Raw genomic sequence first — 23,170 nt, 5'->3', positions numbered from 1 at the left:
CCCTTATGCCAATGTCATTCATCTTGGTGGCAACCATTTGGATCTCACAAACAAAATGGGGCTGTTACAGCAGCTGCCACAGCAGGCAGTATGGCTGCTGGTGCCACTGTTTTAAACACAGGCAACACTGCTTTTGCCGCCCCGGCAATATTTTCTTCATTGGGCATTGTTGCTACTGCTGCTTGTGTCACCGTTGCCATGGTAGAACTGACAGAATGCACCATCTCTACCAGCGGACCCCAAATAGCCTCGTCTCTAACTCTCCAACCTTCGTTAATTCAATGGCACAAATGACAGGATTGTGTTGTGTCCCATTTATATACCAAGAAGGGGAAACTTGCAACTATAGGCAACTTCTCATCGATCAGAGTGCCCTACATGAATGGCAAATTGGTAGATGGGTAGTTCATGAACCTCGATATATTACGATTTTCTTTATTTTGTACAATCAAACCAAATTTAGTTTAGTTATCTTAAGCGCATGTTTCTTCCTATTCCTCGTGTAGACACTAGATAGACGGGCAATCCATGGCGCAACAAAATTTTGAAGCAAAGCACCTTTTGTTTTGATCTTTGCAAACATAGAAAAAGCCAAGAAGGTTGTCTCAACGTACGTTAATGGAGAAATGGACCCATTTTTTAAAAATAGATTCCACTAACTTCTTGGAATATACATCTCGAGAACAGAAACAAAGTATTTTGGAGTCTTTTACCAAAGCAGTTACTGTAAAACTGAGACGGTGCAACGAGTCAAATTTGTCATGTTGACAGCTGAAAGCATTGTTATTCTGGTTCTAAATGGACTTAAAAAAAAGCATCTTATTCTGGTTCTAAGTGCACTTCAAAGAATAAGCATTTAATGCTGGCTCTAAATGCACTTAAAGAACTTCAAAAACTTGACCACGTATAATCAGGTATGGAAGAGAACCTGTTCTCTTCACCGTTTTGATCATACAGAGAATAAAAGAGTCCAATAGTAAGGCAGTTTTATTGTACACAAATTTCCTGGGTGCCTCAAACGGAGGCCTTGGAAATTTGAAACGACATCGTTGTAATACATTACTTGGAACTCGGATGTCATCTTTACGATATTATTGCATCCGTAGAATTTGTTGTGCTATAAACTCTGTCAGTAGCTTTCTTTGCCAGCACATAGAGAAAATAGAATTTGAGTTGGAGCTTAAGAGGAAATAATATATACATACATACAAATATATGCATGGTTTTAACTGGCAAAAGAGCTTTACTTCTTGCTCCCAGTTGGTGCTTAGAGTTACTATGGCTAAAGATGATGTTTGAACAAAAAGTGCCACCATAAGTCCTGTCCAGAGTCCCTGTGAACAACAAGGAAAACAGATTTATGTCATACTACTTCCGACCTGCCGTGGAAGTGTACAAAGCCAAGCAATTATATTGGAAAGCCTTGAAAACAACTCAATTAAAATATTACCTTCCCTCCGAGATGGCTGACAAAAGCTAGTATAATTGAACAAGGGATACCCGTAAGATAATCTGCTCCCAGATTAATCTAGGCCCCTGTTTTCTGCCAACCAGATCCCCTAGCAGCCCCTGCAATTTTTTTGGGGGGTATAATCACAAATTAATCAATACGGAAGAACTAATCGCAGAAAAAATTATGTAGATAGTAGTACTGAAAACACTCGTGCGTAAAGAAAGTAGAGCTAGTAGGTTCCCATTTACCACTTACCTGTTAGCACAGATTGAATGCCATCAAAAAAATGGGAGGCAGCAATCAACAGCAACATTTCTCCCACATATTTCACTACTTGGACATCTTTGCTGTAGCTGTAGCCCCAAAATTTTCGACCCAAGATCATGATAGTGGCTGCCAGAATTCCTTCAGTGGCTACCATGAACACTGCAACACAGACTGCTAGATAAGCAGCTCGCGGTCGTCCAGCTCCAAGTTCATTGGAAGCTCTTGTGCTGATTAGGAAAGAACATATACCAGAGGTGGGAAATAAAAAAGAAGAAGCAAATCGTATGGAATTCAACAGATCGTATCAGCCAAATTTATATGTTGAACTCACCTCACTGCAGCACTAAGCCCTAGAGGTATCATATAAATCGTTGCGCATGTATTAAGGCTGGAGTATCAATATAACAATTGGTCAATGAAGACATTATCATTTATTATACATTTAAAGCTATCGCGTTTATTCTCGGCCAAAATGGGACGGAACATAAACCTGATTGCCAGAACTGATGTTTCAAGCTTTGGATTGGGAAGAAGGCCAGATAACAGAACCATCATCTCAAACGACCAGACTTCCAAACTGTTCCAAGACATGTCAGCTATCAGAGACAAAACTTTCTTCAATTCAAATGTCAAAGAATCTGAAGCTAAGTTAAAAAAGGGGAAATGAAGGTTGATTACCTGTGCATTATAGCTGAAGGAATTGATAGTCTTAAGAACTCGGGAATACCATAGAAGGCTTCCTTCGAGTAGCCTGTCCAAGTCTTCTTACATGAGGGAGAGATTCTGACATAAAGTACTAGAAGTAAAGCATTAATCCAGTAAGAGAAGGTGTTTGCCAAAGCAGCGCCTTTATTTCCGAAACCAGACTCGAACACCAGAATCCAACAATTAAGGATATGAAGTAATGTTGTAAATCCGGAGATAACCATCATTGGAACTACATTGTTTTGGGTTTGTAAGAATCTGATATGGCATTCCTGGATAGCGAAACCAAAAATGCTAGGCAGCATGAAACGGGCGTACTGTCCAGCTTCGGCTGATATTTCGGAATCTTGTCCGAAGAACAAAAGAATGTCACCAGCATTGGCCCAGATAAACGCAAGAGGAATGCTAACCAATAACAGCACAATCAAGGCCCTTTGTAAGTGAATACCAAGCTTGTGATCCTGTTTTGCTCCATAGGACTGACCACAGAATGTATCTAATGCACTTGCCATTCCCCTCTAACCATCAGAAACCAAAAAAAAAAAAAAAAAAAAGAACAAAGGCTTAAAACTGTTATGTACCAGGAGAAAAAAAAAAGGGTAGCCAAGAAAATTTTACAGAGGGTAACAACTAACATGTACAGAACATTTTTCTAGAATCAATGAACATTGAACATCTTTCTGTATATGAATAAATATGCTTTGACCGAGGCACCGAGCAGCCTCGAGGCTGCAAGTAATTATGAGAAATTGTACAAACTTTGCATAATATATATTATGTAGTGCGTGGTGAAGAAAACATGAAAGAGTCTGATTCATTTCATCTTACTATCGAATACAAAAAAAGCTATTTTATTAGACCCAGTCTTACCAACAAGCTAAAGCCAGTTACTGAAGCAAAGGAAGTTGCCATGGAAGCACCAGAAAGTGCAAGATTCCCAAGATGACCCACAAACATTACTGAGATAGCCTGCAAAGCAAATATCAAGAAATTAACTAACACAAGAGGCCCCGATAACAACAGCTGCTTCTTCACCTCAGCGAGGATCTCATCCTTGCTAAATCCCTCTTGAGATTCAAATTGATTACCTTGAGAAACCAGTGGTGACTCAAGGCACGCCCTTTGTTCTTCAAGGTTCTCCATTTTTTTTTTTTTTCACACTTCCCCAAGAAAGCCCCGCTTTGAACTTGTTAAGGGAAAAAAAGGCATATATCGCATGCCAAAACCAATTAGCTTCAGACATATTATCTTCGTGTGGCAGGAATCGAGCTCAGTAGAGTTGACAGAACGTCTTCGCATAATTCGACTTAATTATTCTCCACAACTTAGCAACAATTTGGCGTAAAGAATTATTATTTTATCCACCATACTTTGAAAACCAATAGAAAAATTATTATTTTACCCCTGATGTGACGTTTATAAGTATTATTATTTTGATTAATCAATCAGTAAAAGAATACAAAACCTTAAGTGGCAGTCCACATCAGTACGATTTGACGAAATTGTTTATTCGCTTTTACATTATAATAAAAAATTTTAAAATTTTTTATTCTTTTAATATTTTCTATTATCGAAAAAGAATATTTTAAAAAATAATTTTTTGTATTACCAAAACCATTGACGTAAATTGAACAGTTGAGCAATCAAAACAATAATACGTATAAATGATAGTTTTAACATATTATTTATCAAAATTGAATGATTAAAATGGAAAATTTTTAAAACTTCTAAGTGACAAATAAAGTAATTTTCTTTAATATTAATCACTAAAATGTTAAATACCTTAATCTCTGTTAGTTGAAAGTTGATTTTAGATTTTTTTTAATCTCAATCCCTCATAATAAACTTTTTAATCTTAATCTTTACAAAAACATCTCATATTAAATAAAGGTTTGAAAATCTTTTCATTATAATTAATTAATTATAATTTAAAATTATATTGAATTCATCAAGATTTTATTCATATTTTACAAATGTGAAGTTTTATATAATTTTTGTTATAATTAAATAATTAAAATATTATAGTAAAAAATTATAAATGATATATATCCGTTCAATTATAAAAATATACTTTAAAATCTTTAAGATTCCAATCGAATCGGCGAGTACTTGCACGGTATTTTAAAGGAAGGATCATAGTAAGCAATGATTAATATATCCATCTATGGTCCACATAAGGATGGACCGTTTCTCACTATCCAATTGGATTTTTTATTGTGACAAGGATTAAATAACCATTAATTTATTTGATTAACTTGATACAGATAGTAAATATTTTGTGTTATTTTTTAATTTTCTTTTAAAAGTCTCCAATTAAGTACTCTTATTTTTTTTAAATACCTAATATAATTGATTATATTTTATACTATTTTTCTTATTCTTTCAACTTATGGCATTAAAAATAATAAAATATCAACTTTATACAGAAATTTAAAGATAATAATTTGTTTATTTTCAACATATTTTTCAATTTTAGTTTTGAGGATGATATTTACCAACACTGCACTTATTACTCATCGGTTGTATTGTCTCATATAAAACAAAAAAAAAAACCTGGACAAGGATATAAAAACTGCATCTAAAAAGACAAGCCACCACGAACAGAACGACAAATGTAGTTTTAGAGAACCGGATATGATATTCATCTCTGACATACAGAGCAGAGATTTTCATTATTCAACCAATTGAAATTAGTAGTATCAAGTGCTACCTTTTGTGCTGATGACAAGTGGTATTAATAATTTTTACCAGTGTTTTGAAATTTTCAGCAGAGCTACCATTCGGCTGTACTGCCTTGCGAGCAAGCTCTTTCTGGACCCCAATTTTCAACCTCATTTTGTTCCCTTCTTCGGTTGACAATATGGAGTTCAAGGCTTTCTTTGTTCCTTCTTTTGTGATGGTTCCCCCCTCTAACCCCAAACCAAATCCCCATACTGACTCAACAGTTCGTGTGTTCAACCTTTGATCTCCAAAAAATGGTCTCAGAATCATGGGTACACCTCCGATGATACTTTCCAATACTGAGTTCCATCCACCATGAGTTACAAAAACCCCAACTGATTGATTTTCTAATATTTTCAGCTGAGGAGCCCATGGAACTATCTTTCCTTTCGAGCTCGTTCTTTCCAGGAATCCTGGTGGCAGTTGCTTCTCAGGATTTCCCCTGAAAGACCAAAGATATGGCAAATCACTTTCCTCAAGGGCTTCAGATAATGCTGCTAGCTCGTGGGGTGGTGGTGATATCACGCTTCCAAAGCTGATGTATACCACCGATGCTTGGTTATGCTTGTTCAGCCAATCCAAGCAGCCATGCGTGTCATCAATTGGGGAACCTGATGCTAGATTGAACGGACCAATGTTGAGAAACATATTGAATCTTGATTTAAGCAAGTTCACCACTGTATTGTCCAAGTCTTCATAAGAATTTGCGGCAATTGCAGTGGCGCGAGACATTGATGGCCCCATTTTATCCAACAATGCTGGCACGGGGGCATCAAAGTTCCCGGAGGTTATTCCATCGGGTAAATCAGCATTACTTATAGCAGAAAATTCTTGATGAAAATCAAGTGCCTTATCTGGAGGACCTGCAATATTAAGAAATCACACAATTGTTAATCTCATAACGTCACAGGAAATGGTGTACATTTTGTGATATAAATGAGAAAATTACCACTCAGCTCCCACCATTAATATTAAGATAAAAGGAAAAATTAGATCTTAACGATAAAATTCTTCAAAATCCTAGCAGGTTGCAATTGTTATGCTTCGCGATCAATTTAATTAGTAGTTTTTTGAAGCAACTGTCTCAATAATTTTTCATAAAAGTTGATTCCAATCTTATTTTTCGATTAATAAAAAAAAAAAATTGAATTTTGCATAATTTAGAACCAACTCTTTTCATGATGTAGGATGATATAAGGATCTAATTTGCTTTGTCATAATGTTAGTTCTTTGAATGCAAATGGGCAATGGGTTGAAAATTGAAGAAAAAAAAAAAAAACAAGAATATAAAACAAAAAGTGGGATGATCGTGATGATTTATTACATTCACAAGAAAAAGAGGGTTACATTAATATGAAAGAAAACAATCTCAAAAATGAATTCTGATAAATTCATCATTCTCATCATTTTTTACTCAATATCTCGTCCATCAATTCTTATATGGAAAACTCTTAAATTTATTTTAGCTTGTATATTTCTTTTACACAAGGGTTAATGTGCAAAACTCAATAACCATTCATCTAAAATGAATAAAAAGTGAAGATTTGCTTATAAAAAATGAAAAATTTGAAGAGAAACATACTTTGGTGAGCACCACGTTAAAGATAAATTTGTCCTAAATAATTTTAAAGATCACTTTCCTTTGTTGATAAAAAATTTTTACACCTTTTTGGATGTGATTTAAATGAACTCATAAGATAATGATTTAATCAATCTTAATTATCTAAAACCATTATCACAAAATACTCTCAAGTTATTATCAATCACGATGATGTGATCATGGTGATTGAATTATTTGTACCAAACCACGCCTAAATCTATGTTTAACTCATCCCTCCACCCTTGCTACTGGAACTAATAAATCCAAGCGACTTTAATAGCTTGAACTTTTACAATAATTGATGGTTCAATTAATTTTTGTTGAACTTGTGACACACCAGCCACTATTTAGGCCCATGACCTGCAATTAATTTCTGCTTAATTCTTTAAAAAGATAATACATTCATCTCTGGCATGATAATTATCTTTGATATTTGATATATATATATATATATTAATACGCACGCAGTTTAGATCTGATCCGAAAGACATGCTAGCTACCACTCAACTAGCCAATAAAATCGTCCTTATCCTAGGGAAGAAGAATTTTTTAACCACTTGACTTTGAAATTTTGAACAACTTAAATCATATGAATTAAAAAAGAACGCAGAATGGTTGGTTGGTTGGTGTCCCTGGGATTAAATGAATATCACATCAATCGTACACTTAATGTCACACAAAAAACAAATAAATATCAGGAAAAATATATTTCTGACCGTTAATCCCTACATGCCGGCGAATAACATCGGTCTCAGCGTGAATGAAGAATGCCCGAGGGCCAGCCGTCCAAAGCGCCAACCAAGGGACGTTCAGTTCATCTGCAATATCAGCCGCAAACCAATAAAATGCATCTGTTATCAGACAATCAATACGCTTACCAGTTTCAGCCACAAGTGCATCTATGGCCTCCCTGAAATTCCCCGGTAACGCTTTAACGAAATATTCCACGGGCTCATGAGGGTTCCCCTTAAAGCTATACCCTTCCGGCAATCCATCCCCGACATGAAAAGGCTTGATATTGTCAAGCTTCTCATCTTTGGGAAACGTTGAGTTGTTTGATTGTTCCGTGCTAAGGAAGGAGAATACTACGCCCGGGGAAGCGTCCGACAGCTGACGGACCATTCTGAGAAGAGGGACTGCATGAGTGCCGAAAGGGAAAGCCAGTACCGCTATGTGTTTTGAAGCATTCTTGTAGTTTGCCATTGTTTTTCTCTGCAAAAATTTGACTTGACAAAAAGGGTTCGGTGTTCGTGGTAGATTTTTAGTTCTAATAACTAGGGTTTAGTTTTCAATAATCTCAAGTATTAAAAAGGAAATAGAAAGGTTGAGACGATGAGTTTGGCGGAGGGGTTAGGTTGGGGACTTAATCTGCTCGTACACGTGACGAGAAGTAAAGTGCGGGGAAAATTAAGGAAATCAGAAGAGATTGAGTTGAGAAGCAATTATCATTCAAATGTTGGCAGGGCTTAGGAATAGCAAGTATCGACGTGGATACCGAGAGCATCACACATTTAGTAGGTGTCAAGGACTCAAGGTGAACGTGGATATGTAGAGCATCTTACAAATAGCAAACCTTCCTCTATGGCTAGCTATAATTATTAACCAAGAAAAAAGAAGTGTCAATTCTGCAACAAACATCGAAAGTAATAAATAGTTTGGCTGGTAGTACATGAAGAAATATAAAAGAAATATAAAAATATTATTAATGAATTTATTAATTTTAGTCATATATATATATATATATATTCGAGAAAAAATTTTAGAATATTTAGAATAAATTTTTTTAATTTTTGAATATTTATAAATATTTTACTTCAAAAAATGAATTCGAAGATTACAAATGAATTTATATATTTACTACCTGATTCATATGTAATAAGAAATCAATATTGAACTATTGAGTTAATAATATAATAAATTTTTTTATTTTTTATTTTTAAATATATTATTATTTCAAACTAAATACTCATTTGACCTTAAAATTATTTCATTTTTATCAATTTAATAATTAAAAAAATGACAAATTATAATAAGCAAAATATACAATGAAAGGTTTGTGTATTAAAGAGGAGCGCGTACAAACTAGTTTTTTCCAAATTAATATTTTTTGTAATCTTATTTTCCAAACTAAAGTTGTTGTAAACTTTATTCCTAAAAACGAGTAATTTGAAATAACTAAGTTTCAAATAAGCATTTTATTAAGATAATATTTCACTGTTTCACCCCATCGTTCCTTACTCGATCTCCCTTTTTCTTCCTTATAACTATGTTCATATTTTTTCCAAAATTCATTTTTACATATCTTGTTCCTAAAATAGGCATTAAAAAAATTATTTGAATAAAAAATAATTAGTTAAGCCACTCAAGTGAATCTTAATTGCCCTTTTTTGTAAATCTATGAAAATTTCTAAATATCTTCAAGAATTGTCAAATTTCCTCCAATAAACTCTTATTTTTTTGTTACTCTTTGTCCATTTACCTCTCATCAAATTTTATTAAATTGGTTACTATGAGATCCTTTTTTTTTCCATTTTCAAATCTTTCCTAAATTTAGGATTAGTTATAATTTAATATTTTATGATTTTTTTTCGGTAAAAGTAAATAATTATAAAATTTTAAATATTTTAATCATCTTAAATATTTTAAAAAATCATTTTGGCAAAGAAATTTTGAGTAGGAAAAAATACTAACTTTTGGGAAAATTAAAATGATTCAAACTAAAAATTATCTCAATCCAAACAATAAGAACTAACCTAAAAGGTCTTTTTCTAAATTTTTTTTTATAAATTTTATTTGATTTTAAAATCAATAATTTAAATTTAAAACAGCTAGAATCCGACTAAGTATTAAATTCGAATAATTCAAATAAAAAAAATTAAACTCGAGATATAATTCAAACCTCAAACAAAATGAAGTTCTTTTAATTCAATATAACTTACTCAAACTGGGCTTGTGTTGTCCAATTATCACCTCTATTTAAAAAATTAGGTTTTAACTTTTTTCAAACAATTAAAAAAAAACTTACTACTTTTGGTGTTTTCTTTTTTGCAAAGTATGATTTTCTTTTTTCTTTATATCCTAAAATTAATAATTTTAGTGCCCAAAAAAAAATCATACACTTCAAAGTCATATCTATCAATGATATAATAACTAAGACAATAATAGTCACACTTTACTTTTCGGAAAACAAAAGATTTTAAATTAAAAAAATTTCTACACCTTTTTTTTATTTTTAAGATATTATGACAACAATACTTGTTATAGGAAAAATAGTTGAATGCATTCATATTTATCTATGCTATTTATAAAAGACTTTTTACTATTTAAGTGATATTAATTCAGTTGACTAATTTACTCAAAAGTTAAAAGTTAAACTAAAAATAAATATTTTAAGGGTATTTATTTTTTTACTATTTTTAATTTTTTAAAAAATTTATTTTACTATTTTTAAAAGTATAAATTAAATTTAAATATTTTTACTAAGGGATAAAGGATGGTGGGTTGGAACTTCCACCTTACATTTTTTTTTTTTTTTTTATAAATTCTTAGTCACTGTGTCTCAATTTAAATCTAAATATAATTACGAAAAATCAAATAAAATATATTATAAAAATATAAAATTAAGTGAAACAAATGTTCTTTATTCTAAAAAATAACTTCTCACTAAAAACTACTCATTTTTTTAGGTCTCATTTTCTTTCAAAACACATTTTTTTTTTCAAACATTATTTATTTTTCACCCACTTAGTGGGTGTACCCAATTCTAATAATATTAGGAAGCCAGTCCATCATCAATGCATATACTACTTGTGGACGACATTATTTTCAAGGAAAATTCACTAACATTTCTCTATATGGTTTTGTAGAAAATGAAGATGTTAAAGTTGAACATGAAATAAAATGGGGGAACCATTGTTAGTATTCTTAGCTGTTTAGACTCGCTTTTCAAAATGTTTTATTTTAGCATTAACCTAACACTTTTGTGTAACATAGTGTGCTTTGATTGGATTTATGGAAACTAGATTTCATCTTCGAAAAACCTTTGTCTCCCCATGGAAACAAATGTGGCAATCATAATCGAACATGCTTGCCACCCCATAGTTGAAACTTTTATGCAACTCTTTCCTTCCTTATATAACTACTAATAAAAAAATAGATAAATAAATCAAATTCTTCATGTTATATATTGTGAAAATCCTTGTTGTACATTGCTCCCCCTTGATGAGAACATTCTCTAAGATGGAAACTTATCAAATGAGAGCCTGCTATGGCGCAATCATGGTGTTCCTTTTGCTCATCTTAACCACTCAGGCCAACTACCTGAGCCTGGTTGACCAGTTTTTGGCTCCTCAAAATGCTACACGTGCCGCCATTGGAATGCGACCATTGGAGTGGGATCCAAGGTTGGCGAATTATGCTCAATGGTATGCCAACCAAAGGCGGGAAGACTGTGCTTTGAAGCACTCCAATGGACCTTACGGGGAAAATATCTTTTGGGTAGTGGCGATGGCTGGACGCCGGCTGAGGCGGCGGCGGCAGCATGGGTTTCGGAGAGGAAATGGTACAGTTACTGGTCAAATTCATGCGCCGAAGGGGAGGAATGTGGGCATTACACACAGATTGGATGGGGCGGAACCAAGAGAGTTGGGTGTGCCAGGGTGGTTTGTGATGAAGGGATGGGTGTTTTCATGACTTGCAACTACGATCCTCCAGGGAATTATATTGGAGAAAGACCTTACTGAATTTCATCAATGGTTCCTTTCATGAAATTTTTGCAATTCGATTTTGTGTGAAAATGGAATGCGAGTGTCAGTTTACCATGCAAGTCCTTTCTCAAACTTTTTTTTTCTCTTTTCATTTAAATTTGTTGATATTCAACTATTGATATGGAATTTAAGCTTGGGAACAAACAAATAAATGGTACGAAAATTAAAATTTTTTTTTTTTAATTTCTATGTCTTTCTATTTCTTTGCTGGGATAAGACTTATTCCAATCCTATCTGTCGCATTTTTTTAGATTTAACTTTAAAGTCTAAGATAAATTTGGGTTGCAGATAGACTATTTCAGCCTGCATGGCCCAAATGTATGTCAGCCTTTAATCCTGTGAGGACCAATTTTATGGGCCGGAGGGAGAATAAATTAATTATAAAATTGAAAATCACATATATAAAATTATAAATAGAGAAATTTAACAAATATACATTGAAGATCAATAATTGGAATAAGTCAAAGCTTTTTTTTTTGGGGAACAAATGCGCCGTTAAGGAAAAAAACCCACGTGCAGACACGTGTCATAATGTAACTGCTGCGTGCTCCGACCGCCTTTTTTTTTTGGCGCCTCCATCACTGTTCCTTCCACAAGCCGTAACTGCGCAATTAAAATCTCCCCAAAACCCCAAACCTTTCCCTTTCAAAAGATCTTTCACTCTCCAGCCGGAAGTGAAATCGTTTTTTTTTTTTTTTATTTACAAAAGAATAAAAAGATTCTCAAAGCTCGGAAATCTCAGTTCTTTCTCTTTTTTTTTTTTTTTTTTGAATTAGCCCATGCTTCTTTTCTCCACATGATTGCGGCCATTTGTCCACCACCCCGAACCGCCACGCCGGGCTCCGGAAGGATTCGAATTCCGAACCCGAATCCGAACCGTCACTCGTTTCGCTTTAGTAACTTAGGGTTCCCGCTTTGGAAGCCGAAACTGAACTGGCTATCGTACGAGCGGATTCAGCAGATGCAGATGGCGTGGGTTTGGAGTATGAGCGGCGGTTGCTTCAAGAGTACAGAGCCGCCGCCTAAACAGGGGATCAAAGTCGAAGAAGACAGTGGCGGCCAAGACGTTTTCGACGCTGACGCCATGGACTTGAAGGTTTCGCCTGAACATCTGGTCATCATGGTCAATGGCCTCGTTGGAAGGTACCTTTCATTTGAAATGTAATTGTTAAAGATAATTCATAATTGTGCGAAATTCGCTTTAAACACAAATTTTCGAGCTATAACATTTAAACTTCTAGGGAGTAACTTTTAATTACCTCAAACCATAAGCACGATATTCAAATTTATACGGGCAAAAGCATAGTTCTTCAAAAGTTTTGGCCCCTTTTAAGTAGTTCTAAAAAATTTTTAAGTTGGCGTTTGGGAACCTAAATTTGTATTTGGGTTTAAAATTTTTGAATTATCGATCCTTTGATTCATTAAAAGTTCATGAATTTGAAACCCTTTGTTTGGATAAATCTAGGATTCCGAAATTCAAGATTCTAAACTATCTTAGATTTGGGAAGTGAGAATTTGAACTGGACGCATTTGACAAATACTAACCTCAAAAAGAAATTTGAAATCTTAGACAAAATAAAATTGATTTTTTGTTTATGTTACCATTGTCCATTTAGGGAAAAATACATTAGGATAGAAAACCAATGACGTATGCAGCTAACAGAAGTGTGAACGGTTAAGTCTGTTGTCATTAGAGACATTTTCCATGTCTTTGCATTATTAATCAAGCACCCAACTTAGCCGTACAAGCAGCTTGATTGATAATGTAGAGTTGGTGCCTATAGAATTGCATTGTTCCTCCATGATATTCATGGTGGCTTTGTAATGTACAAAGGTGCTCGAGATTGCTAGTGCTTAGCTGAAAGAATTGGAACACAAATAGAGAAATGCAGGAGAAGCGAAAGACTTTGGTAACTTTGGCCATATCATCTTGTTGATTTTTTTCACCCATTTGACATCAAAACAATTAAAAGAAAAACTATTTTATATACGAACATATTTTATACTACACAGATTAAGGTGGCTATGGTTAAAGCCCTGGATTTTGGATTTTTGTTTGCCTCAGTATGTAAGAATTGGGTTTCAACCTATACTTGATAATCAATGTTTTCGTTAGGAAAATCATTTTTATTAAATGTGCTTCTATATATATGTTTTTGGCCATAGATGCTCTTTGTAAAACATGTCAATCAAATCTTAATTATTTTTATGTTTTAAAATCCTTTTAGGGCTTTTTTTTTTTTTTTTTTTTTTGGATTTCAAGGATAAAATTAATGAAACATTTTTATTTGTATTAGTATGTATATATGTGTGTCATTTTATTTACATGTCATTGTTGTATCTTATTGGTTCCTAAAAGTTGGATATTGTTGTAATGCATTGGTATCTTATATCCCATCTGTCCTTCATAGAAACTGGTAGACCAAAATCCATAAGAAGGGGTAAGAAGGGTTTTATTTAAGGATCATTATTCAATGCACTGTTGGTCAATGTCAATACTCCACAAATAGGTTGGTTCTTTCTTTTTTGTTACTGTGTTCATTTAAGTATAAGAAAGAGATAATATTTAAAAAGTGTCAAGATATTGGGTTAGGGTAGGTGCCTGACAAGATTTTTGTGAAGCCTTTGAACTCTACTAGCATTGTGTTGGATAATGATTCTTTGCTTAATCATACCCTAACTCTTGACTTCTCTTTGTGTGGTTTAACTGGTTGAAATTTGTTATTGTCCAAGTTCACCTCTTTTGTCCCTCTAGATCTAATCTCTTCATTGAATAAGTTATATGTTCATGTGCTTGTTATATTGTGTTGGCTTGTGCTAGTCACTAAATTGTTTCTGCTTCTATGCAATTTATACATTCTTCTCCCAAAAAAAGTTAATAAACTAATCACAATAGTTCACCTTGTGTATAGTGCTGCTGATTGGAGATTTGCTGCAGAACAGTTTGTGAAGAAGCTACCTGACAAAGTAATAGTGCACCGTGAGTTTTCTTTCTTACATTTCTTCTGCCTCTTCTCCCTTCTTTTCTGCTACTGTGCATGTTGAGTCATTGATAATTTAATGGGTGCTAATCAAATACCCAAAACTTTGCGGTGTGCTTAATTTGTATTAGAGTGAAGATTTTGTATTTATAGAGTGAAAAATCATTTGTTGCCTTCATGAGTCCAATTAACTTAATTAAGGCTTCATTTGTCTGAAGCAATTGAAGAAACAGATCATTAATGCAAATGTTTGCAACTGTTGGTTAGTGGTCTTCTACACAGGTAGGCTTGGTTGATGGCTAAGACAGGCCAAGCTAGATCAGGTGCAAAGTAACCAATATTAAGTATGCAAACAGATAGGATTATAAATTATAAAAAAGAAAACAGATGGAATTTGAGTGAACCAAAAGTTTGCTAATATCATCCATTTGGTTGAAAAGAGTTGACAAATACATGGAAAATATGGTTAAATTTGGGCGAAAGTGATAATCATGGAATAATAGTGTATGTCTAAAGTCTGCACAAGCTCAAAATGTCAAAAATTTTCCCTTGTTCAATAGCAATTGTACAGTACTTTCTTTTTGCTCAATAAGTGAAAAAGTTGTTTACTTAAGTAATTTTTCTGTGAAAGTTATGCAAAATTATTAATAAGCAAGCCCTTCTGAATTTTGATATTTACCATCTCTTTGCATTTATTGCATCTTTTCAGATATCCTATCTTGCATACACATGTAATAGGTCTTGACTTGATATTTGTGAACAGGCAGTGAATGCAATTACTCAAAATTGACATTTGATGGTGTTGATATGATGGGTGAAAGGCTAGCCGAAGAGGTATTTTGGTAATAAAAGTCTTTATCTTAGTTCCTGGTGTTTTTCATTGATAAAAAAGCTGTTTTCAATTAAACTTTCCTGGTGTTTGTTCCTAAAATTTGTAATTGTGGGAACATTTTGGGGAGAATATCATTGTTATCTTCATTTATGGACTAATATATGATGCAGGTATTGGGTGTTGTTAAACGTAGACCAGAGGTACGGAAGATTTCTTTTGTGGCTCACTCTTTAGGTGGTCTTGTTGCAAGATATGCTATAGGGAGGCTCTATGAGCATTCTTCAAAGTTAGGTCAATCAGGTCTTTATGCAAACTCTTTAACGGAAGAGCACACAAATTCTTCAATGCTATATCTTGAGCAGCCTTGTGAACATAGAATTGCTGGATTGCAACCAATGAATTTTATAACGTTCGCAACACCACATCTTGGGTCAAGGGGGCATAAACAGGTAAGTAGCATGCTTTTACATGTTATCTGGAGTCATTTTTTTTATGTGCCTGCCGTTTTACTTGGTATAGACTTGCAATATTTTCAATATTGAACAAAAAATAAAGGGAAAAAAATCCAAGAGCTTTGATGAGGGTCACTTATCCACAGCAGAAATCTTTCCTTCCAGAAAGTCCCAATATAGATGGGGTCATTAAATCTTATTTGTTCAAGAGTATGAACCTTCCTAGCCACAATTTCTGCCCAGATGAATCCTTTACAACCCAAGAGATGCCGAGCATGTAACAAGCCTAGGATCGAAGCTGTCTCACCTAGTGTAGGTTAGCAGAAGATGGCGATTTGGACACTAAGCATCTCTCTGTAGGGGTCTTTTACTTGCATTTTTTTCCTTTTTCTATTTTTTAGACATTTCTTGCTACATATTTCTTTAATAGTTTAAGGTAAATGATGATTTCTGGACTTTTTTTTTGAGGTACTGAAAACATTCGAAATTATGATGAACAGTTCTTATGAGGGAAAAAGGTGGTGGATACACTGTTATTCTTCTTACTTTATGCAATCAGGTTGCCCTGTAACCTTTGACCATAATTTGATGTTAGCTTTGTGTGCCTCGCAAAATTCTGGAGTTTGGACATGAATAACTAATAAGTGAAGCAAAATAAGAACACATTCTTGAATGCTGACTGTTGAATTTTGAATTTATTTGCTGTGTTGGCTCTCCATTTAAAGACTTTGTGTTACTGTTCTTTTTTTTGCCTTCCTGTTCTTTGTTTCTTCTATTTGATGCGTACATAAATTGAGCTGCGCTTAGTATAGCTGAGGTTGTTGTCTATGTTTTGCAGCTCCCAATTCTTTGTGGTCTTCCTTTTCTTGAGAAAAGAGCATCTCAGACTGCACACTTGGTTGTTGGAAGGTCTGGAAAGCATCTGTTTCTCACTGACAGTGATGAGGGAAAACCCCCGCTTCTCCTTAGAATGGTTGATGACGGTGATGACCTGAAATTCATGTTAGTGTTAATTTTTTGTTCCCCTATATTCAATTGCCTTAACACTTGTTCTTAATAACTGCAAAATGGGTAATACCGTTTTTCATAACCAACCTGTATAGATCAGCTCTGCATGCATTTAAGCGACGTGTGTTATATGCAAATGCAAACTATGATTGTATCCTTTATGAGGTTAAAGTTTCTCATTAACTGCATCAGTTTATGCATAAGGTTATGCTTTTGTTTTTTTGTAAAATATTATGTTTATCTTGACTTGTATCTGAGATATGGTTGGCTGGAGAACATCATCAATCCGACGTCAGAATGAACTTCCAAAGGTGATTTTTTTTCATTCAATTTATTCCTTATATTTCTCAGCTCTATGTCTCCCTTGACTGCTTAGTTTTATTAATATTTTTCATCTTTATTTCCAGTCAAATCTTCTTGTAATAGACGAGAAGTATCCACATGTTGTATATGTTGAGAGGGAAACTACAAACAAGATCCAAAACAAAGCTTCATCTATTGCTGGAGCCCAAACAAGTGATGTTGAAGGTTTGTTGAGCTTTTCTTCTTCTGGATTATTGTTTAGATTTTGGTACATCAATTGAATATATAGTGTTTAGGGATTTTATGGCATATAGGGTTGTATTTGGAAGGGTTAGGATGGGGGAGAGGGAGAGAAATCTATTAGAATTTTTAGGCTTTAGGGAATTGTTATGGCATTTAAGGTTATATTTGGTATTTCACTTTAATATTAAGGTAAAGGTGTAGCCTATTATTCTCTATGTTATCTTTTGGGAAGGGGTAGATTAGAGGGAGGGGTAGGGGGTGGGAGAAAGTGAGAGAGGCAAATAGAACAATTGTAGCGAACATTCCATGGTAACTGTCTTGTTCTTACAGTAGATTGGAACAGAAAATTGTAGAAACCTGCTACACATTGTCGAATTGCAGTTGTAATTGTCAATCTAGCATACAAGCAGGATCTCTGTCTGATAGTTTTAATTCAAGGGTTAGCTATAATTGTTACCTTGGTCTCACCTTTTTTTCCCTAATTGTTAATTTGTTATAAATTACAGTTTGTCATCGTTAGATTTGTGGCATATTGCTTTTATTCATTCTTGACCATGGTGTCAGATCTTTTCACTAGTCAACTTCGTATTCTATCATCTTGTTGATTTGTTTAAACTTGTTTGTCTTACTTTGAATATTCTCCTATTAATTTGTAGAGGTGATGATTCAAGGTCTCACTCAAGTACCTTGGGAACGTGTTGATGTAAGCTTTCAAAAAAGTAAACAACGATATGTTGCTCATAATACAATTCAGGCAAGTTCAGTTGCATGATATATCTTTTTCACTCTGTATGCTTCTTTTCTTTTATACAAAATTGAAATTTGTTGTCTTCTCTGTGCAATATTTTTTGTTCAATATTTTACCCTTTATACATGTCCCCATTTATGACTGTAATCCACTAAAAGGAAGCCAAATGCGCAAGCCTCCCACATCATGGGCTCCTTTGAGGGATATATGTACACATCTGGCTTCCTTTACAAAGAGGCCGGGTGCCAACAATCCAGTGTTATGAAGAAATAAGGGTGCCTAAGAAAACCTTAGCAGTTTCTTATTGTTGCCCCTGAGTGTACAAAAAGTTTATTATATTAGCACCATTTAGATTTAGTCAAGGATCTATTTTTATGCTAATGTACCAACATGAAGATAAAATTTTGGAGGTCTTTTCTTTTCACTAGAGGCATGGTGTGGAAGGGCAGTTTGAGAAAAAGATGAATGTCAAATACATTCAGATGCTAACTGGTTTAATTCAAGCAATGCCCATTTTTAGTTTACGAATTTAAACGATAATTTGAAAGCAATTTGTATCTGATTATTCACTTATTGGTTATGTTATCATGGTTTATTATTATGATTTATATGTATTTGACTTTAACCATCACAAAAATTCTATATTAGTGTAGTTGATGAGCTATCTGTTAAAAATTATTTAATTGATCTTGAGGCAATTAGTTTCTGAAAATGTAATTCCTTGGTGGTCATGTATTACGCTCTTTATTAGTAAGTAACAACACTACTTTTTTTTTTTTTGCTTTCTTATTTTATTGTTAGCAGTGTGCAGTTTATCTAATGTACTCCTTCAAGTTAGTGTGCACAGATTAATGTTTTATTTTCACCCTGCGTTCATCATTTTACTCATATTTTACCTTCTTCAGGTGAAGAGCTATTGGTTGAATTCTGATGGAACAGATGTGGTTTTCCATATGATCGACAATTTCCTTCTCTAGTCCTGGAAAACTTTGGTGTCAGCCTGTTAGTGATTCAGAAATGGGTTAGGTCACTTATTTTTTGGTTTGATATGCACATTGTCCCAAATGAGAATGTTGCAGTGTATTTTTATGTTAAATATGGAATCATTAAGGACATTGCAAAGTTGTTGTGTCCTATGTCCAAATAGGTTCTCTTATTCTTATATCCCATATGTATATTACATTTCTTTTGTTATGATACTGCTAATTTATTTTCTATTTAGAAATGAAACTTTCTTCCTTCTAATTATATTATTGTTCACATGTTTTATGTACATTGGTTGCTTTGCCATTACTTTTTGAGTCAGAAATATGCATTTTTGCTCAAGCAATTGAGTATGCCTTATACCAGACTATTCTGATCACTAATTCTTTTGAGAACACATTTTATTCAGTAATTGCAATTACATATTGATATTTGGCTTCATTATTCATCAGTTTGCCCAAGTTTTCTGTTTGGCAACGTGTGATGGATGGTTTGTGCTACTACATATTGAGTCACAGATTATGACATTCTTTTCTATTAAATGGCTGAAGACCCCAACCCAAGTTGCAAGCCATGCTCATAAGTTTTTCTTACGCAAAACTCTACTGAGAAATTCTCATCTGCCCCAATCATCGATCCTCAATTCGGATTCAATGTTACATAGCTAGCTAGCTATCTACCATGGATCAATATTTGGATGTAGTTCCTCATTACCTGAATAAAGTTGAAAATAAAACTACTTTTCTATTCACTTGCCTGCCGTTAATCCTGACATTCTTCAATATCGTTGATTTCAGGAGGATTGCTAGCAACAGGACTCATCTCAGCTGTAGGTTGAAGCCTTGATCCAGATCGTGAGACATCATGAGAATCACGGATGATGTATTTTCGGACAAGCCTTCCCAAAATATGGTTTTCAGAGACAACCAAGGCTAACAATACAACGATCCCAGTGATGATAAATAGGCCTGCAAAGCTTCTTGACGTAAGACTAGGGCTACTCGAAGAGACTGGCCCAACCTCGTCTTGATCTATGGATATTTTGCCAAAATACTTTTTCTCCAGAGAGGACATGTATTTTCCTTGAGTGAAATTCAGGATTGCCCTCGAAAAATTAGCAACAAGAGGAGAGCCTACAGGGAATGCCTGAAATTAAGAAAGCATACAAAACTAATAGGAATGAGAATAAACTATTCCTTATATATAGATGCGTATTAAAATTTTGAGTTTGAACTTTAAAATGGAAGATGTCAATGAAAAAGATTATTTTTTATTTGTATAAATCAAAATTACTTGTATATATATAATAAACTAATCCGGTGAAATGAAAAAATTAAAGTAATTATAGATGTAGGAGGATAAATAATTATAAAATGAAAGGTGTGTATATATATATATATATATGTGTGTGTGTGTGTGTGTGTGTGTGTGTGTGTGTGTGTATATATATAAACTTACAAAACCTAAACCATCGTTTCTGTAGGCAGGTCCAGCCATCATGTAACCAGTAGTATATTCGGCTAGAAAGAGTTTAATGTCGGGAATTTCATCAAAGATGGCAGCAACTCCCCCATTGTCAGATCCCTTGGACAGGGCCTCCTCATAATTATCCACAGAGTCATATGGTCTGAGCATAGACTCGTTGAACCCCAACTGATTTATCAGAAAATCTCTTACAAATGACCGATTCTGGTAACCAACATAACGTGTTCTGAGTTCTTTGATGGTCGCGATTGTCGGTTGTAACTGGTTTATTGTTAATATTGAAGACAGGTTTGCGGTGTAACTCTGCATCAAAATGAATGCCAAAAATATCCATATGACCAACACCAACCTTGAGCAATTGGTTACTACCATATCTCCTGTTATCGAGAAGAAAACTCAGTCACGTTTAGAATGTGTTTTTCAATGCAATTATGAGTAAATAAAATTAATATTCCTTTTAATTTTTGTACTTAAAAGAAAATATTAGAGAATAAAATGGAAGTTATTTTACTTTGAGGGATCGCCACGGATAGGAATGGAAGCGTACAAATTTTGCTAAGCAGCTTTTGGGGTGATCCATTAACATCTGTATTTTCACGACGCTCTAAAACCCAAACAACAATCCCTATGAAAACGCAGATGGAGATGATTGTCAACCATAGATCCCAGCTCAAAGGCTTCAAGAATATCCACATGTCTTCTGGCCCATGGTGGCTAACTTTTATGAGCATGGTCACCCCGGACTGCAAATATGGCAATGTAAAATCAACACAATTTATCCTGCTAGCCACAATCGAGATATCTCCCACAGCAGCGTCGATTATCTATAAATTCCAACCCCCCCCCCCCCCCCCAAAAAAAAAAAAAAAGAAATTATAAGAAAATTAATTTCAATTCAAACAAATGTGACGTCCGGAAAATTTTGATAGAGAAAAAAAAATTGAAGTAAATAGAACTGTACCTTATCTTTAACTTTGCAACAAAGATCATCATAAGATACGTCGAAGGTTACAAATTCGTAATCAGTAGTGGAAGGTAAGGCCAAGGTCTCCCATACAGCTTTGAAAACCTCTATGGAGAACCCTGGTAATTTATCGTCATCGCCCTTCTTGTCCCCAGGATGTATGTTCACAAATTCTTTGAACACCGTCTTACCTGGAACCCCAATTTTCCACTTTTCTCCAACCGCAGGCATATCATTTGTCTTGAGTGTTCTTCGGGTGTCTGCAGGTGTAATGATTTCTTTGAGCTTGTTCCTAGAAGTTGAATATGATGTTCTAGCTGAACTCAAATTTCTAGATATTCCCTGGTCAGGAGTCCAATAGCTAAGCATTTTCTCTCCTTTTGCGGTTAAATTAAATACTTCGAAGACCAAAGGCTGCAATTGCCCATTAACCAAGTCAAAATCTCCACTGATCCCTTGAAAACTCATGCTCGAGATTTCCTCAAGTATTCTTCTTGGACCTAATTCGGAAATCTGGGCGTCTGCTGAACTTCTGCCCTTCGCCTCGTTCAAGAAACCAGAATTCACAGTCCCAATTCTCTCCACGGACATAGCTAATGCCCAAATTGTATCATAAACCCACAAACCGAAGAGATTTAGCTCACTTGCGACGTTGTTTTGCTTCACCAAGGATAACCTTTTATATTTCTTTTTGAAGTCCTTTAGAGCTTTCGTCTTGGGTACACAAGGCCTTATGCCTATTACGGTACCCTTCATTGAGTCAAGAGCTACAAGATCCATGGTATCTACAAAGTTGGATAAACCATCTGTCACAAGCCATGCAAATCCTTTTGTCATCATTCCTGCCTTGTTTGCAACAAGAAACAAACGAGAGGCAAGGGTTGTAGTCATGTGCACCACAAATACCTTACTTTGCAGGGTCATCAGCACTTCCAGCTCTTCTAAAATTTGAAAATCTTGGGCAGAGGTGGGGATTGCTATCTCGTGTGATAGTTGAATGTCCATATTTTCTAATGCATCGGTTAAATAAGGGACAATCGCATGACCATATCCCATGTCTTCATATATAAGTATAACTTCGTCCCTTTCAAACTTTTCCAAAATGGAAACCGTAGCTTTTGCCAGGCGAGAGAAGTCAGCTAAGGCCGCACTGATAATACAAGAACCATAGGGTGGCGAAGAGCTTTCTCCAAGTTTTATTGCAAATGAGGCTTCAACTGATTGTTGTGTTAGATGTTCTGTGTATTCCAAACAAAATTGTAAGTCTCAATGGTATATACATAGGACACAAAAAGGGTTTCCTTAACCCTTCTAATAAAATTTCATTTTCGTTCTAAACCATTTATTAAAGATTGGTATAGGGGTAGTCTATAATTGAATTATTCTTCAAATTTCAGGCAATTTGATATAATAATCCCAAACAATCTTCTTTTTGACAACACAAGCAACCCGCTTACATCATATTGAAATACTTTTTTCAAACTTTAGATCTTTAACTTTGCTATACTTTTTTTTTATTATAATAACATGGCTAAATGCTTAATTTAGGATAAAATCTTTGATAAGTTACTCATACAAGGATTAAATGTTTGAATTGTGTTGATTTAGGATCAAACGTTTTCGAAAGTTTACAATTAAAAATATATTTTGACAAAAAT

The 23,170-nt window shown here is 34.3% G+C and overlaps 4 protein-coding genes and 1 pseudogene across 6 annotated transcripts in view; 2 read left to right on the top strand and 3 right to left on the bottom strand.

Moving 5' to 3' along the window:
- Window positions 1–1,227: 1,227 nt before the first annotated feature.
- LOC111304265 (protein DETOXIFICATION 16-like) lies at window positions 1,228–3,837 on the bottom strand. The gene is made up of 7 exons (XM_022900803.2): window positions 3,296–3,837; window positions 2,399–2,943; window positions 2,211–2,297; window positions 2,052–2,108; window positions 1,709–1,947; window positions 1,451–1,569; window positions 1,228–1,334 (listed from the first exon to the last, which is right to left on the bottom strand). Exons 1-6 carry the CDS (start codon window positions 3,566–3,568, stop codon window positions 1,529–1,531), a joined length of 1,242 nt encoding a protein of 413 aa, XP_022756538.2. The 5' UTR covers window positions 3,569–3,837; the 3' UTR covers window positions 1,228–1,334; window positions 1,451–1,528.
- A 1,078-nt stretch (window positions 3,838–4,915) lies between these two features.
- Window positions 4,916–8,124, bottom strand: LOC111304264 (flavonoid 3-O-glucosyltransferase-like). The gene is made up of 2 exons (XM_022900802.2): window positions 7,463–8,124; window positions 4,916–6,009 (listed from the first exon to the last, which is right to left on the bottom strand). The coding sequence occupies exons 1-2, from the start codon at window positions 7,947–7,949 to the stop codon at window positions 5,132–5,134; spliced, it is 1,365 nt and encodes a 454-aa protein (XP_022756537.1). The 5' UTR covers window positions 7,950–8,124; the 3' UTR covers window positions 4,916–5,131.
- Window positions 8,125–10,985: 2,861 nt separating this feature from the next.
- On the top strand, window positions 10,986–11,542 carry LOC111304263 (pathogenesis-related protein PR-1 pseudogene; annotated as a pseudogene).
- A 567-nt stretch (window positions 11,543–12,109) lies between these two features.
- LOC111303415 (uncharacterized) lies at window positions 12,110–20,336 on the top strand. 3 transcript variants are annotated; one of them, XM_089742324.1, is made up of 11 exons: window positions 12,184–12,655; window positions 14,425–14,492; window positions 15,257–15,327; window positions 15,496–15,774; window positions 16,616–16,779; window positions 16,881–16,936; window positions 17,044–17,096; window positions 17,193–17,313; window positions 17,988–18,085; window positions 18,985–19,105; window positions 19,861–20,336. In XM_089742324.1, the coding sequence occupies exons 1-10, from the start codon at window positions 12,309–12,311 to the stop codon at window positions 19,054–19,056; spliced, it is 1,329 nt and encodes a 442-aa protein (XP_089598450.1). In that variant the 5' UTR covers window positions 12,184–12,308; the 3' UTR covers window positions 19,057–19,105; window positions 19,861–20,336. The 3 variants fall into 3 exon arrangements, with proteins under 3 accessions (XP_089598449.1, XP_089598450.1, XP_022755397.2); XM_022899662.2 differs by having other exon boundaries at window positions 12,185–12,655; window positions 18,985–19,100; XM_089742323.1 differs by lacking the exon at window positions 19,861–20,336 and having other exon boundaries at window positions 12,110–12,655; window positions 18,985–19,327.
- LOC111302628 (glutamate receptor 2.8-like) overlaps window positions 19,440–23,170 on the bottom strand; it is a 21,738-nt gene continuing 18,007 nt past the window's right edge. The window contains exons 2-5 of the mRNA XM_089742322.1: window positions 21,510–22,750; window positions 21,060–21,372; window positions 20,522–20,925; window positions 19,440–20,209 (exon numbers count right to left, since the gene is read on the bottom strand). Coding sequence (XP_089598448.1) covers window positions 19,826–20,209; window positions 20,522–20,925; window positions 21,060–21,372; window positions 21,510–22,750 — 2,342 coding nt within the window. The 3' untranslated portion in view covers window positions 19,440–19,825. The remainder of the gene's footprint in view (window positions 20,210–20,521; window positions 20,926–21,059; window positions 21,373–21,509; window positions 22,751–23,170) is intronic.

This window comes from Durio zibethinus, chromosome 13 (genome assembly GCF_047325235.1).
Source record: "Durio zibethinus cultivar Kanyao isolate XHJ-2024 chromosome 13, ASM4732523v1, whole genome shotgun sequence".
In the NCBI taxonomy this organism is placed as follows: Eukaryota; Viridiplantae; Streptophyta; class Magnoliopsida; order Malvales; family Malvaceae; genus Durio; species Durio zibethinus.
The sequence above is the reverse complement of the archived record's forward strand: the minus strand, read 5'-3'. Positions and strand labels throughout refer to the sequence as shown.

What these genes read in the sequence shown, in the direction of transcription:
- LOC111304265 (XM_022900803.2), bottom strand. Translation starts at nt 3,568, where the DNA reads ATGGAGAACCTTGAAGAACAAAGGGCGTGCCTTGAGTCACCACTGGTT. An exon ending in TAACTGGCTTTAGCTTGTTG is followed by an intron (nt 2,944 to 3,295) that starts GTAAGACTGGGT and finishes TCTGATGGTTAG; the next exon opens with AGGGGAATGGCAAGTGCATT. An exon ending in GGGCTTAGTGCTGCAGTGAG is followed by an intron (nt 1,948 to 2,051) that starts GTGAGTTCAACA and finishes TTTCCTAATCAG; the next exon opens with CACAAGAGCTTCCAATGAAC.
- LOC111304264 (XM_022900802.2), bottom strand. Translation starts at nt 7,949, where the DNA reads ATGGCAAACTACAAGAATGCTTCAAAACACATAGCGGTACTGGCTTTC. An exon ending in CCGGCATGTAGGGATTAACG is followed by an intron (nt 6,010 to 7,462) that starts GTCAGAAATATA and finishes TTAATATTGCAG; the next exon opens with GTCCTCCAGATAAGGCACTT.
- LOC111303415 (XM_089742324.1), top strand. Translation starts at nt 12,309, where the DNA reads ATGATTGCGGCCATTTGTCCACCACCCCGAACCGCCACGCCGGGCTCC. An exon ending in GTCAGAATGAACTTCCAAAG is followed by an intron (nt 17,097 to 17,192) that starts GTGATTTTTTTT and finishes CTTTATTTCCAG; the next exon opens with TCAAATCTTCTTGTAATAGA. An exon ending in CCAAACAAGTGATGTTGAAG is followed by an intron (nt 17,314 to 17,987) that starts GTTTGTTGAGCT and finishes ATTAATTTGTAG; the next exon opens with AGGTGATGATTCAAGGTCTC.